Source organism: Eptatretus burgeri, chromosome 8 (genome assembly GCF_056783735.1).
Source record: "Eptatretus burgeri isolate ZD-2024b chromosome 8, Ebu_testis_v1, whole genome shotgun sequence".
NCBI classification, from domain to species: Eukaryota; Metazoa; Chordata; class Myxini; order Myxiniformes; family Myxinidae; genus Eptatretus; species Eptatretus burgeri.
Window position 1 is genome coordinate 15,039,274 of NC_140968.1, and position 14,555 is coordinate 15,053,828.

Here is a 14,555-nt window from a genome sequence, read left to right on the forward strand (position 1 = left end):
GTGTTTATAGGCAATGTACCTGAATGCAATTTGTTTCTTTTTATTATAAACTATTAAACAGAAATAATAGAAACATGACATTTCAAGATAGCAATTTTATTTCACCCATTCCTGGGAAATATTGGGCCATTCCGACTGTGTCAAGGCTGGAGCGCCCCAAGGTAGTCTTGGGACAAGTCATGTTCCTAATCTTCATCAGTGATCTTTCGGATTCCCTGGAAAATCCTGCTTATTTGTTTGCCAACGATTCCACCGTCTGCCGTATCATCCCTCATCCTTGAGACGGGCAGGCAGCAGCATCTTCCCTCTCAGCAGACCTTGACATACTAATTAAAAAAAAAAATTGACATACAGTTTCCTCATAGCTCTTTATATTTACGGAGTGACAGTTTCTCTTTCAGCTCTTTCTTTTATGATTTGATACATGGTGCATATTCCAAAAAGTTCAGATACCATTATCTTCGGCTGTCATGTATAAGTGAAGCAATTGAACTTTTTATAAACAGTACGTGACATGAACAATGTCCCACCCAGGTGACAAGATGAAACCTTTGACTGGCTTTTTGTTCACACAAAGTGGCAATGATATCTTTCGAAAGATTCTGAAAGGTTACTTCTTTAACATTTCTTGTGAATATAAACTGAAACTCACCAACTAAGTGTTAGTTTGCAAGGAATAGTTGGTTTCTCAACATTAAAGTTATGGGCCAAAATAATTCTGAAATGGTGGCCATTTATAAATTCAAGATGGCCACCAAATGACATCATAAAAAAAAAAAATGTTTCCAATGGAATTCCAGCTTGCTAAGACATAATTTACCAAAAAAAAAAAGTTACATACTTTCCTTCTTTAGAAAAATTTTTTTTTTGCAAAAGTACGTAACATTCTGCACGATCACAGACAGGTTGGTAGACTCTGTATTCTACCGCCTCCATTTTGGTCTTGCTCCTTCTGCTCTTTGTCTCTCTCTCTCTCTCTCTCTCTCTCTCTCTCTCTCTCTCTCTCTCTCTCTCTCTCTCTCTCTCTCTCTCTCTCTTGGCTCTGTCCCTCCCAGGTTTATGCTGAGTGTACATGGTCTCCCAGTTACCCTCTTCTTGTTAAACTCCCAAAATCCAGGCTCATTGCTCACCTCCACTCATTTGTTCCTCTTTTCTCTTGCCTGTGGAACCAACTTCTCCAGTCTGTTCGGTACCACTCCTTCTTCGAGGACTGAAAGGCAGCTGTTCACCACTACCCTCAGTTCATCTCCAATCCATATTCATATTCATGATCTCTTCTAGCCCCAAATGACCCCATTCCCAAGTGCTCCTTTTTTATTGGCATTTTTTTTCCCACTTCTCCCTCACCCCCTTTTCATTTGTCAGTTGTCGGTTGGTGGTTTGTTCCTTTTCCGTTTCATCTCCACTTCCCCCTTCCTCTTCTTGCTGCGTTTCATTCAGCTTGTTCACCCCCGTGTGCCCTTCTTCCCTCCTCTTGATCACACTCTCAGTCTCACTTACACTCTGATGTTGCCGTTTCCCCCTTTTCACGTTCTTCCATTCCATTCTGCTCCAGCTCTTCCACAAGCGTCGACCATGTATACCAAACAAAAAAGGAAATCTGCCCTCAAAAGTAAGCACTGAAAATATTTCCATCCTGGTGATGCATCTCAACCCCAACCGTCACTTCATTTGAAGAGGTATCCACTGCTATATGGAAAACTCTAAATTCAGGCAGCGTTGTTAGAAACACCGCGAGGCGATATCACTTACAACAGTATCGCCAACATTTGCACAAAACACTACAAAACTCCACTGTGTTTTGTACAAATGTTGGCTATATTGTTGCAAAGTGACATCACCTGGTGCTGTTGATAGCAATGCTGAAGGCAGAAAGTCGTGACACAATTTGAATATCAATTGCAGCCAAGCCTGTTGCAGCCAAGAGCAACCCTGCCACCTCCCTCCTTCTCCAGACACGCAAAACCCCTCGCGCACAGTCATTAAAACACTGAAATCCCCACCTGGTCACCATCGTCGTCCATCCGATTGCAGTTGAGATAAGACAGAAAACTCTCTCATCGGAATTGGCAGCACTTTGTTGCAAAGCCACCAGAATGACGGGAGGGTGTAGTGGAGGCCACAATCAGAATAAAATTGTTTGCAATTGTACATCAACAAGTCAGTCCGTCACCATCATTGTCATGACAACAACGTTCCTGAAAGTTTGCGACCCTCTCTTCTCTCTAGCAGCTTGGTCAGTGTGGTGGGGGAAGGGAGGAGGGGGGTTAAACGATTAAACTGCCTGTTTGTATTGTGGGATTAAACTGTGTGAGCATACACATCTTTGCTTGCAATCTGATAGGTAACTCTCAGGCAGTATTAAAAGCTAAAATGTGTTGGGTCCACACACTGAGTGGTGGTGGTGGTGGTGGTGGTGATGGTGTTTGGCATTAAGATGCCCTTCCATCCAAAATGCCAAACCTATATTCACTGCCTCATATTTAAGCTGCAAATTCATTGCTTTTCAGTTCTTCAGTCAAAAACAACAACACTAAAATCCAGCCACATACAATCGATCAACAAGTCAGTCTGTCCACCAACATTCAGGCCATAAAATGAACCTGACTTCAATGGCTAACTCACGAAATGAGGATTTCCATCACACAAACACATTGGAACGGTTACAACTCCAGTCGAAAGTCATTCTCTTGTTTTGCTGCACATTCTTACCACCACCCCCACCCACCCTTCTCCCACCACCTTTATTTGCCTCACGATGGTATACAAGAATAAAGTTGGATTTCAGTACAAATGTTAAATCGTAAAGGTAAAAAAAATATTACATGGAACTCGTCAATTTGGCAACAGCTCTCACCTTGAGGCGTACCACGTGTGGAATCTTCACACCATTCAGGTAACATTTTATCTGTGGAACTCCGCTGCCAGCTGCTACAGGCTGCAAAATCATTCCGAACAAATTCAGAGAAATACTGCGGAAGCCAAAATTGGTGCATTCGTGAATCGTGTGCTGCGGTTTCATCTAAATTATCGAGGCCGAAAACATCTTTCAAAAGCCGCCGAAGCACACGTTTCGTTAAAAAAAAACAAATAAATAAAATAAGCATCATATTACAACCGCACTCATGAAGGAGGTTACGAGATCTGTCACCAACCTCGACGAAGGCAACGAGGATGGAGCCCAGCATGACGATTCCTGCATTCATGGTTGCCCAAATAACCAGCGACACAGAGAGACCCCCGTTTAACGTGAACGCATCGATTTCTGATCTTCTGGTCAAGGGGTTTCACCTCGAAATAAAGGAAGCACGAGAACGTGTCAAGTCCGGGTGTCTTCGACATGCCGGACAAGGTCTGTAAGTTGCAACCGAATAAACTGAGCAAAGCAAAAATAAAACAAAACGAAAGAGAGAAGAAACCGATGAAGTATTTCAATGTTCAAGGAGCAGCTGCGTCCTCGATCCGGTGTTACAATTTCAATGCATTTCCGTAAACAAAGCACAATACAGTATATACTGCTGCAAAATTGAGACCACTGGAGGATATTGTCCTTCAGAACCAAGTACTTGAGGTCTGCAAACTTCTCAATAATGATGTCAATGATGCAGGCAATGAGCGCAGTGAGAATGCCAATAAGCAGACAGATGAACCATCTGCTGATCTCCACAACCCGGAAGCCCTGGTGCACAGAAAAAGGCCTTCAGGGGGTGTCATCACAATACTGTAATTTGTGAAGTGTCTGTCTGTGTGCGTGTTGGACAGAATTAATCGAAAAATGGTGGTTGTACTCGGGTTGTGCATGGGAAGATCTTAGCTGGTTTCAAAAAAAATAAAAATAAATAAATATCATACTCCTGGGAGTTCAAGGTCAGGGGGAGGACCCTAAATCTCTCGATGTAAATGTGTATGGCAGAGCATCACTCCCAGTGAGAGGGGGTATTACAAATCATACTAAAATACACCAATTCTGGGGGAATTATCCCGTCCATAAGGACGAGTTATTCCCCCTTTTAAAATTAAACAGCAGTGACGTCAATGTTATGCCATTGAAAATCCAAACACTTCCCACATAAAGCAAAGTTGAAAGATGGCAATAAGTTCCATCAGGAATGACCCAATATCAAATTATGAGTTAAAAAAAAAACAATTCTTCTCTTTTGACCCCCTGTGACCCTAAGTCACCCCCTGGGGCAGGAACCAGGGGTCGAATCAAAAAAAAAAAAAAACCGTTACATGTTTCATGCGTCCCCAATGTTGCTTGCAAAAACATTTCATTTTAAAAAAAATGCCCGTAATTGCATTTTTTGCTATTTGACCTGATGGCGAGGAGGATAATATTGTGATGAGTCTGAGAACTGAGACCCCGAAGGCAATGGTACACAACATATAGCGGTTCCAGAGATAGTCATTTCATTATTACTTGTTTCAGATAGAGTCCTTCCCTTGTGTCCAACGAGTTAGAAAGGGAATATGCGTTGTGGTGGATTAGGTAGGTTAACTATCAACCAGCTCGTGCACAGTCGCATGTTTATTAGCCGCAACGTTCTATCCAATCGATTGGCTCTACAACGTTAGTCGGTACGTACTTGGCAGCTCCGCTCAGCTGCACCTGATTAAATAAGAAAAGACAAGTACGTATCAAGGGTGCAAGCCCCCCTTGATAATTGCCAAGCCACCGGAAAGGTAACGCACAGAGCAGCTAGAACCCTGCCAGGTTTGGTAGCATCAAATCGGCGTACGTGGTTCACGAGCAACACACTGGACCACTGAGTTATTCGTGGCTGGCGGGCTCAGGACCAGGCATTCTGGAGGAACTAGAGAACTTCCTCTCATGGCGAACACCGGGCCATAACAATATTTTTTATACTTTTAAGCTTGGGACAACCAATTCCGATTTGACCAGAAATATTTAATAATCAAGATTAGTAACAACACTTAAACATAAATACAGGCTCAAGCTGGTAATGGTACTCCTCCAACTCAACATACCCTCGGTCCAATTTTCCTCTCTTCCTCCAGGAATAACTGATTCTCACAGTTGTCATAATCCAAACTCTGTGGGACAATCGTCATCATGAACAATATCATTGTCACCATCTCAAATCGGTACTCGTCCGACCACCATTTTGTAATACAGGTACACCTACCTCATACTTGAGTGAGAGAAGGTTCTCTGTGTGAGGAATCTCCTTGGGACTGCTGGGAGGGTGCACATTCTGGATCTTATCATCCTGTAAAGAACATAGTGTGTGGTCCAGGCAGTGAAAAATAGCATCACGATCTCATGAAAAATGAAGCATGCACTCACAGCTGCAAGTAAAGTGAAATAAGTCGATAAATGGGTAGAATGGCAGGTATAAAGCTCACCTGACTGGTGACCTCAGGATCGTCTTCTACTGCCTCAGGAGAGCCTTGTGGTCTGGCCTGGAAACATTTGCAAGTCTTATCAGTAAAAATACACTACCAGAAGAAACAGCGAAGGTACCAGTATATTCACAGTAATATGGGAAAAGATCCATATATATATATATATATATATATATATATATATATATATATATATATATATATATATATATATATATATATACATATATTTTATGAAAGTTATGTCAAACACAAAGCAAAATGCAAATCAGGATGAACTTGGCCACCATTATGATGCAAGATTTAAAAGAGAGACACAAGTTACAGGACATGCTCATATCAATCAAGTCCAATTTATCATGGGCTAACAGGATGGCCTAGAGATGTGCACATGCACTTCTAAAATGTCCAGCCTGGATTTCAATCCCGACCCAGCTATAAACTGTCATCCCGGTGCTTCACAGGCAACGAGATCCATCAATGTTTGTGCCATCCCTCAGGAGGACTTTAAACCAGGCATCCCGTCGGTAGACGTTAAGATCCGATGGTGTCCTTCGTGAAGAGTAGGCGAGCTATCGCCAACACCCTGAATTAATTCCAAATTCCTGCCTTTACTGCTGAGAAGGCGATGACAAACCACGCAGTATAACACTTGTCAAGAAACTGCTTCGGCAGCACCGACACACTGTAACAGTATGGTACATCAGAATTTCAAAATCATAATAACTGTCTCGTTTTTCCAACACACACACACACATGCACCCACGCACACCAACTGACATGTCATGGAGAAGTGTCATCCATAAAACATTTTAAATGTCTCCTGTATTTCATGATGCTGTGACCACCGGTTCAAATCCCATACACGGTGTTGATTTGTGCAGTCCACTTTTTGAGAAGTGTCTGTTTGTGTGCTTGTTTGACTTAAATGCACTCTTAAACTGCCAGAAGGAATAAGTTGAAAATTTGTGTTTGTACTCAGGATGTACCCAGGAAATTTTAGGGGATAAAAAAAAAAATTCATAGCCACCCGGGTTTAGGGTGGGGGATGCACCCCAATTATCTCTATGGAAATGTGTAATGTATAGCGCCACCTTGTGGAAGCGGGTATTACAAGTCAAAAAGAACGGCACTTGGTGGTGGTCGTACGGCAGCTTAGCTGCCGGGGTAGCTATCATTTATTGAGGCGCAACTGTGTCGCTGATGCAGTGCCGCTCTACCAGTACACACACTGGCACTGGTACTCATTTCGCCGACCTCGGAAGGATGACAGGCTGAGTCAACCCCCTGGTGTATTAATTCAGCGGCCGACGGGGCTTGAACTCAGGACCCTAGGATCCCAAGCTGCCACCCTAACCACTGAGCCAACAATAGGCTACGGCACTTAGAAGAGTGCATATCTCTGCCAGGCTGAATAGTTTATGCTTTGGAGTCCACAGATAGGCCAGACCTCAACCAAAATCGAATTGGCTTGTTCTTGTCATCTACCCAACTCGTCCACCAAGTTTCGTCAAATCCGTCCACAAAGTTTTGAAACATCGTGCGATGTATCATTTTTGCCCCATCTCTCAATGATGAAGAATCACTTCAAAAAATTCTCATATCCAGATGCGTATCAGGATCTTTACTGAAATGGAATCGATTTATCCTTATCGAACACCCGATATGTCCAGACCACCAAGTTTAGTCCAAACCCGTCCACAACTTTTTGAGATATCCTGCTCACGGACAGACAGACAGACAGACAGACAAACAGTGGTGAAGGTAGATGGAGGTAAAAAAAAAAAAATACACCATAGACATCATAAAAGTGGGGAAATTAATCGAGGAGCAAGGACAGGTTCTTTGCGAGTGTCTGCAATTCACATAAAAATTACACCGATGTCTCAAGCTTCTCCATGAGTTTTAGACGCTTTCAAAACAGCCTGGTGTTGGCTTAGTGGTTAGGGTGGCGGCTTGGGATCTGAGGGTCCTGAGTTCAAGCCCCGTTGGCCGCTGAATTAAATACACCAGGAGGTTGACTCAGCCTGTCATCCTTCCGAGGTCGGCAAAATGAGTACCAGTGTACTGGTAAGGGGGGCACTGCATCAGCAGCATAGCCACGTCCCAACCAATGATGCAACTAGGAGGGAGAGGGAGAGGGAGAGGGAGAGGGAGAGGGAGAGGGAGACTTTCAAAAACAAAAACCTTCTGCATTCACATTTCCAATCAATGTCCTGAGTTCATTCAGAAACGGCTGCAAGCCTGGGAAATGTGAACCACATGAGCACCATATTGAAAAATTGCCTTTGGTTTTTGAACAGTTTCAGATATTTGAGTCAATCATCCAAATGCGGTTTAATCAGAAAAACTTGCAAATCGAGCTGAAATTATGTTAACAACTGGGGTCGTAACTTGCACACAATTTATATATTGTTGCGAACGCAAGACCGTTCCAGTTGCCCGGTACGAATCCAGCGAGTCATGTTGAAACGACCGTGGCCACCACCCGCCTCGAAGACTCCTTGTCGGAAAGGCACGTTTCCACTTGATGCAGCCTTCAGTCCAATGATCTATTTCCGATAGAAATTTCAATCATGCACGGGTTCATGATGACTGAATTGGACATGACATTCCCCCAATTTGCACTTGGTGCATTGCTTTGTTGGGTGACCTTAAAAGTGTAGGTGGCATAGTGGTTAGAGCATGTGCTCTGAATCTGGGAGGTCCGCAGTTACATTCCAATTCCGGCCGAGTCATACCAAAGACTGTAAAAAGGGAACGTGCTGCTTCCTCATTTAGAGCACAGAGCAGGGACAAATTCTGTAGGAAGGGAGATTTCTTCCACGTTGAGCTGCCCTGACTTTGGAGAGAAAAGTTCAACCAATAAATGGTGCCACCAACACTTACTTGGCTGATGTGAAGTCCGAAGTAATCTGCTGTCTGAGTCTGCATGCATACGTGATTTGTGTCTGACAGCCCTTCCATAAGCCCAAGAAAGTGCAGAAAAACATATATCCGGTGGCAATGCTTTGCTTTCTATGTTCAAACTCGATGGGATCATCACGTCATACATGAATGTTACATCCTCGTTTTCAATGATCACTTTTATTTTTTTTTTATCCACCATGTTGAGGCTCGAATAAGAGCGAACACACAACGCACAGCAAGGGGGAGCATGAGATAAGGGGGGCGGGAATGGGAAGGACAAAACAGTGGGGTACAGAGACATCAGGAGATCTGTGGAAGGGAGAGGGATGGGGTGGGGAACACGGGGTATACAAGATGGACGTTACAGGGACTTTCAAGAAGGAAAGCAGGGAATTTGAAGGAGGTGGGCTTGGGGTGGATTCACGGGGGTAGAAAACATCAAGGATTTGGATGGGGGATGACGAGAGGTGGTGGCGAACAGCTGTTTTGAAGGCCTGGAGGGAAGAATGGGATTGAACAGAATGTGGGAGTTTATTCCAAAGGCGGGAAAAAAAAGAGGAATGAAAGAGTGAAGGTGAGCAGTGATTCGTGATTTTGGTAGTTTTACCAGAAGGGGGTTGTTGGCGGACCTTGAGCGCCTTGCGTAAATGTGGTGGGGACAAATCGCAGAGAGAACAGGGGGAAGGGGGGGCAAGACTGGAGAGGAGATGGTAGAAGACAGAAAGACCACCGACCTGCATGCGGTGAGAGAGTGAGAGGCCCAAGAACTCAGCCTCATCAAAAGCACACAATATGTCGAGGGATATGGCTCCGATTTCATGTCCGGCATTGAGGACCTCCATCCATTGTTGGGGGAGCAGAAGCAGCATATCCAGGGTAGAGTGACCTGGTCTGAAACCAAATTGATGATCGGATATCAGGCCATTGGAGAAGAGGAAGGATTTGATGTCTGAATCGATGATGGATTCCATCATCTTGCTGATGATTGGGAGAAGGCTGATTGGTCTGTAGTTGCAGGGATATGTTTTTGCACCTTTTTTATGCAGGGCAGTGATGTTTGCTGATTTCCAAGCAGATGGCAGATGACCTTGAGCAAATGAGAGGGTGAATAGAAGAGAGAGAGTGTGAGCAAGAGCAGAGGAGCAGGTTTTCAGGACACGTGGGCTGATGCCGTCTGGACCGGTTGCAGAATGAGTCGAGGTTGGACAGCAAGCTCTCCACCTTGTCAGGAGTAAAGGACACAGAGTCCAGGGATAGTTGGGTGCAACTGGGTAAAGTGGGTGGAGAAAGTGATTGGTTTTGGACACAAGATTGCAAAGCAAACACCGAGTTTAGGCATTCAGCCTTTTCACGTGCGGTATCAAACATCGAAACTTGGCATGGTGGCTGCGGGAAACATTTTTTCCTGCTCTAGCTGATATCTAGGCAGGATTTTTTTTTTAAATCAAACAAAACGACATTGACTCAGCGATCATGTCCACCCCTCCTGTGACATCCATGAATTGGGATGCTTTGAACCAAGCCATTGCTTTTTGGTTGTTCCAACAATGTTTGGAGTTGTACTTCATCGTGAAGGACATTTCTGCCGAGAACAGTCACACAGTCCTCCTCCAGGTCGAGGAAGCTGGCCTTCAAAAATACAACTCGTGGACCCTGACTGATGCGCAGGAGGATCTGGACTAGATATTTAACCTATTTATCAAAGAATTGGAACCTATGGACAACTTTCACGTGTCATGGCTGAAACGACGCAATTATAAAACAGCAACCGGGTGAGACATTGGATTCCTTCCTCAGCCGCTGTTTTTGGTGAGCAAAGAAATCTGACTTTTTCACAAGTGAAGAGAGTGAAGGGATCGTAGAACATTGTAACTATCCCCATCCTGGAGTTTCAAAGACCTCCTTTCCAAGGATAAACCGTTCACTGTGGCAAAAGTTTTGGAGCTGGGACGAGCTCGTGGAGCTCCGTCCATGTACCTTGCTCAGCTCCAAACCATGAACACTTCTACGACCCCTCAAAGTGGCAGTGTGAGCAATGCCAACGAGGAATGTACCAACGCCTCTACTTTCAGAACAAAACTGGCATGTTGTAAGAATCGTAGAAACCCTCACCCGATTAGAAGGGATCATTGCCTCGTTCAAAATGATACATGCAGGGCACTGTACCAAGCTGTGCTTGTTCACAACATTCACAGGGAGGATGACAGGGACAATGACAGGGACGTGCAGGGCCCCACCTCGTGAAATGCATAAATTATTAAAGTAAATAACACTAGAAGCACCCGCTCCCTTTGGGAGCTGTTAAGGGGGTCATGTTATTATATTTATGCCTATTTTACTCCAGGGGTCCCAGGATTACACACCCCAAAAAATGGTTGCGATTGGTTCAGCCGTTTTTGCGGTACCTGGGAACAGACGGATGGACAGACAGACAGACGGTGAATTATTAAACAACATGAGCAGTGTCAGTCTCAGGGAACACATAGCAACATGGACAGTGCTGACCATGATTGTTTTGCATTCAATGCGATCAATGCTCGAACTACTCCACAAGATTAAGCATTTACTCAAGTCACCATTCGTTTTCACAACAGACCAGGCACACACCTATTGGCCCTAAAGGTGGACAAGGGTACCCAGGTGAATACCCTCCCTTTGCACATATTCAATCAGATGTTGCCAGAGAGGATTCAGCAAAAAACATCCTCATCATATGAAAGTTCTTCACCCAATCGTTAATGTTAACCTTACTGCTTACAATGTAACTACTATCAACTGCGTTTATATTGTTCACATCTAACGCAAAGTTCAAGGAGTCAACTGAGATGGAGACTCATTACTTGGCAAAAAAATAAATAATTTTTTTTGACAAGTATGTTGATCACTTCCTGTTGTTTGTCTGTCCTCCCACCTTTAATCTTCGACAGGTTACGATTTCAAACCGATCTCACGAAACTTCAACAAATGGTGTAGTTGTTGGTCCGACAGAATCCTATTTAATTTTGAGATCAATAGGTCAAAAGGTCAACATAGGTCAAAGGTCAACAAGTTAGGTGAGATTTCTAATCATTTGATCGACTTCAAATATGAAGAGGATTTGCATATCAGGTCACTGAATTCAACCACCAATTGTTTTTAAGGTCAAAAGGTCAACACAGGGCTAGTTTCTAAAATTGATAGAGCCAAAAACTATATATTGTCGTGGCCCTGGTGGTTATGTTAATTCCCCCGCTCCAATTGTCGTGGACGGGTGATTAACACAAACCAGGCCGGATCGCCGAGCGGTTTTCCTTCGAGGCGAACACGTGATCCTAGGAGATTATGGCACGTGCGGGAGGAAAAGGGCGGCACGGACGGAGCAGATGGAAGCAAGGCACAAGGGGTTTGTACTCGAACCCACAACTAATAGATAACACAAGTAACTGAAAATAAATACGGGGGTTTAATGAAAAGAAGTCAAATATTTACAATAGTAATAATTCAAAGTGTAATAATAAAACATGAGATAAATTAAAGCCTAAAGTCGAGGCGTCTCTGCACACGGACTTTAATACAGCCAAGGGGAAAAATGAAAATCCTCCCTTTATTCTGGCACTTAGTTTTGTCCAGAGATGGTCTTTATTGAACTTTGGGGTCAAGCCACGTCGCCCTGCGCGGGAAGATGCGCCTAAAATGGCGCCGAGCCGCTCTCTGGGCGGGAAACGTTTGTGAGGTGATTTGTGAGGCGGTATTTAATGCCAGGGCTCACCAATTGCCATGCAGCATATTCTCATGAATGAATATATTGAATGTTCCTCTCTTACACGAGGTCTGCTCACAACGATCGTCCACCTTCCTCGACCACACAACGAGACGATCACCGAGGCCCCGTCTTCAGGCCACGAGGCACGCTCTTCTTCCCTCCTCAGAAACGTACACACTTCACGGCTCAGCCGAACAGGAATGGCTAGTGTCTTGCCCAGCACGCTGCAAATTCACCAGCACGAACACGAGAATCGCGCAGCTATTTCGTCGTGCCGAGAGGAGAGCAAAAACGAGATCCTCCGTCTCAGCCATGTTCCTCTCACAACTCTGTCCTCTGACAACTGTCCGCTCTTCCAAATTGCTGGCTTGTAAATGCAAAAACGTAGGAAAAGGTCAAAGGGGGGCAATTACATACTGGAGGAAATTGGTGTTAATCCCTACCTAATTAACACAGCACCACCCCCCGCATGGTGACAAGTAACAGCTAAGCTCATAGTTTCCCTACTTAATTTACATCGAAATGTCTCCTACACGTCCACGGACCAAACAACTCTATACAATCATAACTTTGCTGTGAAATTGCTCCATCTACCTCCACAACCGTAACAATATACATCATAATACCTCAAAAAGTTGTGGACGAGTTATGACAAAACTAAGTGGATGAGTTAGTTAGGTGACAAGAACAAGCGGATTAGATTTTGGTTCAGATCCAGTCCATCAGTGGGATACAAAACGTGAACTGTTCCACCTGGTTGAGGTATGCACTCTACCACGTTCCATTTTACTTTCTTCTGTTTTGCCAAGTGTCATGCTACGAGTGATTTTTCGTTCATTTGTTGTTGATGTACCTGGTCCAGACATCCTCGGACTTCCATCATGCGAGACCATGAATGGTGTCACCCCTCACTGTGCCGTACAACAACCCCTTACACAACAGTGTAGAGAATGTGTCCGCGACACATCCTCAACAATTCGACCATATTGGTGAGTTTGAGGCCACACGTAAAACTTCTTGTTGTTCCAAATGTGCCCCCTCACATCGATGTGCCTTGCCAAACACCCATTGCATTGAAGGATAAAATTAAGTTTGAGTTGTACAACATGGAGCCTCTTGGCATTATTAGGCATATAGAGGAACAAGCTGAATTGGTTAGTTCATTGACATATATCACAAAGAAGGACGGTGGCATTCGAGACTTCCTAGCTCCTCATCACTGAAACCGTGCTTTGACCTGGCGGAATCACAGAAGTCCAACGACTTAAGAGCTAAATACTTCTCGAAGCTTGATTGGATGTCCGGCGACTGGGCTGAAACTACTTGATGCTGACAGTCAACATCTGCTTACATTTTAGGCCCCATCAAGCCGATACCATCCAGCGTCTTCTGTTCTGGTTGTCCATCACGTGTTTCGGAGCCATTGCTCCAGCATGAGGTTCCGTGAAGGTCATGGGGTAAGCTTGCTGCCGACCTATACCAAACTGACGATGCTCAGTGGTATATTCTGTGCGATTACTATTCAAAGTTTCCTGTTTAAGAAAGACTTCCTGATCTGCGCCCGAGTCATATTGTTATTCAGTGTCTTCAGGGTATTTTCTTTGAACTTGGCATACCCGATTGCCTCATGAGTGATAATGGTGGACGTTTTGATCGTGCTGAGTTTCTAACCTTTGCAAAAGCATGGAATTATGATATTGTGACATCAAGTCCCCTGTATGCCCAGTCCGACATTCAGCATCATGTAGAAACTATCAAAGAGACCATGAAGAAGTGTAAACATGTAGGTACAGACTACGGACTTGCCCTCCTCGTGTGGCGTTCGACAGAGATCGGTCACACACTGGATAGTCCAGCATGATTGCTCATGAGCAGGAAGTTGAAATCTATTGTACCTACTCAGATAATGCTGTTCATAATGAGCTTGCAAATCAACAACAACATCAGAAGTTTTACCCTGATCAGCACGTCTGTGCATGAGAATTCACCTCTGTATCCTGGCCAACTGGAGATCTGATATTTGGGAACCAGCGACAATCGTTTGACGTTGTGAGGAACCGAGATTATAGATTCTGCGCTCACCTAATGGCCGTTCATATCACCCGAAATGAGATCACATCGGGGAGACCATTCCTCCCATGCAGGCCAATACCCCCTCAAGTGAGGACACCGGTGGTTCTACTTTGTCACGATGTACCGCCGACGCTTCTGTTGCTGTCCCTGATCAAATTAGTCGACTACTCACTGACCATTCTGACAGTGTTGCTCCTACTACTTACTCAGTGTGTCCCACGGAATGCAGTACCAACCACTCAATGTACTCCACACAATGTGTCTCGTCCAAGTGTACGACTAACCGCTCTGGCAGCACGATTAAACCCCCCGACTCGTTTCATATATTTAGGGGACAAAGCCTCACGGGATGGTACCCCATTAGTCTTATTCTAGTTATTTCTCTTGCACTTTTTCCTGTTATGTTCTTAATCATTTTTTTTGGGGGGGGGGGGGAAGTGGAGATGTCGTGTGTGTGTGTGTG

General features: G+C 44.4%; 1 protein-coding gene across 1 annotated transcript in view; it reads right to left on the reverse strand.

Moving 5' to 3' along the window:
- CLCN7 (Cl-/H+ antiporter 7) overlaps window positions 1–13,473 on the reverse strand; it is a 57,319-nt gene extending 43,846 nt beyond the window's left edge. Inside the window, exons 1-7 of the mRNA XM_085890422.1 lie at window positions 13,396–13,473; window positions 5,368–5,460; window positions 5,148–5,231; window positions 4,990–5,055; window positions 3,546–3,679; window positions 3,156–3,264; window positions 2,858–2,938 (exon numbers count right to left, since the gene is read on the reverse strand). Of these exons, the coding sequence (XP_085746548.1) occupies window positions 2,858–2,938; window positions 3,156–3,264; window positions 3,546–3,679; window positions 4,990–5,055; window positions 5,148–5,231; window positions 5,368–5,460; window positions 13,396–13,473 (645 nt within the window). The remainder of the gene's footprint in view (window positions 1–2,857; window positions 2,939–3,155; window positions 3,265–3,545; window positions 3,680–4,989; window positions 5,056–5,147; window positions 5,232–5,367; window positions 5,461–13,395) is intronic.
- Window positions 13,474–14,555: the final 1,082 nt, after the last annotated feature.